This window comes from Condylura cristata, unplaced genomic scaffold (assembly GCF_000260355.1).
Source record: "Condylura cristata isolate star-nosed mole 26May11 unplaced genomic scaffold, ConCri1.0 scaffold00019, whole genome shotgun sequence".
Classification (NCBI taxonomy): domain Eukaryota; kingdom Metazoa; phylum Chordata; class Mammalia; order Eulipotyphla; family Talpidae; genus Condylura; species Condylura cristata.
In genome coordinates this window covers 23,186,231-23,187,388 of record NW_004567120.1, presented here as the reverse complement: position 1 = coordinate 23,187,388, position 1,158 = coordinate 23,186,231, and the positions used below count along the sequence as shown (strand labels likewise).

Here is a 1,158-nt window from a genome sequence, read left to right as displayed (position 1 = left end):
CCCGCCCCGGGGCCACCATCAACGCGGAGAGCTTGACCCCGCACAGCGCGCAGCGACGGTCGGCCGCCCGCCCGCGTTCCAGGCACAGTTTGCAAAAGGTGTGGCCGCAAGACAAGGACACGGGGTCTGAGAGAAACCCGTGGCACTTCCGGCACTTGAAGCCGTCCCACACCTCGGTGGCCTCAGCGGCCGTGGCCGCCCCAGCCTCTTCCGCCGCCGCCGCGCGGCTGGCCGCGCTGCTCCTGTCCGCGGGCGCCGGCGCCTTGCCCGGCCGGACGTTCTCCGCCAAGCAGCGCACCAGCTGCTCCAGCTGCTCTGCCACCAGCTGCTGCCTCTCCGAGAGCTGTCGGTACACCTCGAGGGCTTCCCGCAGGCGCCCCCCGGACGCCAGGGCGTCGGCCTTTGTGAGCAGGACTTTGCACTCCGGCGTCGGCGTCGAGGCCCGCAGGGGCTGCTCGCGCTCGGGCTCCCGCGTCGACGGAGGTGCGGAGCCTTCGGTAGCCGCCTCTGGGTGGGGGCCAGAGTCTACGCTGGCCTCCGCTGCCGCCGGTTCCTTCCGCTCCGCCAGCTCTAAGTTGTTGCTGCCGAGCTCTGCGAGCAGGCTCAGCATCTGTCCGGTCTGAAATGCATCCATAGGGAGAGGACCCGCGCGGGCAGAGGCGTCTAGGGACCGGGGAGCCGGGGCTGGGAGCGGCGGCTGGAGGGAGTCCGGGCTGCCACCGCCGCCGAGCCGCCGCGCGCAGATCCCCGCCGCGCCTCCGCGAGCTCCATGCCGGCCGCCCCGCGCCGCCTAATAACTGTCTTGTCTCAGCAAAGTGTTATATAAAAGGCCACCACGTGACGCGCCGCCACGCCGCTCATTGGCCGGCGGCGGGGAAATTGTTACAAAACCAGACAGTTTTGTAACAGTGTTGCGCTTGCTTCTTTTGGCTTTGCTTTTCTTGGCTTCTTTTTGAGGTTGTTTGTGTTTACACTCCGCCTTATTTCCCCTTCGCTATGTGGTTCCTTTTCCGAAGAGGAGGAGGGAAAACAAAACCGAAGTCTTCTCTCGGGCTTTTCCGTCTCCAAACCCTACCCCATCCCATTCCAAACCCGCCAGCAAACAGGTCCCCTCTGCCAGCCGCTCGCTGGCGGTCCCCGCCCCCATTTCTCCCCGGA

The 1,158-nt window shown here is 66.8% G+C and overlaps 1 protein-coding gene across 1 annotated transcript in view; it reads right to left on the bottom strand.

Annotated features, from left to right (window-relative positions):
• Positions 1-742, bottom strand: part of LONRF3 (LON peptidase N-terminal domain and ring finger 3) — a 33,876-nt gene extending 33,134 nt beyond the window's left edge. Inside the window, exon 1 of the mRNA XM_004685930.2 lies at positions 6-742. Coding sequence (XP_004685987.1) covers positions 6-634 — 629 coding nt within the window. The 5' untranslated portion in view covers positions 635-742. The remainder of the gene's footprint in view (positions 1-5) is intronic.
• Between the last annotated feature and the right edge of the window lie 416 nt (positions 743-1,158).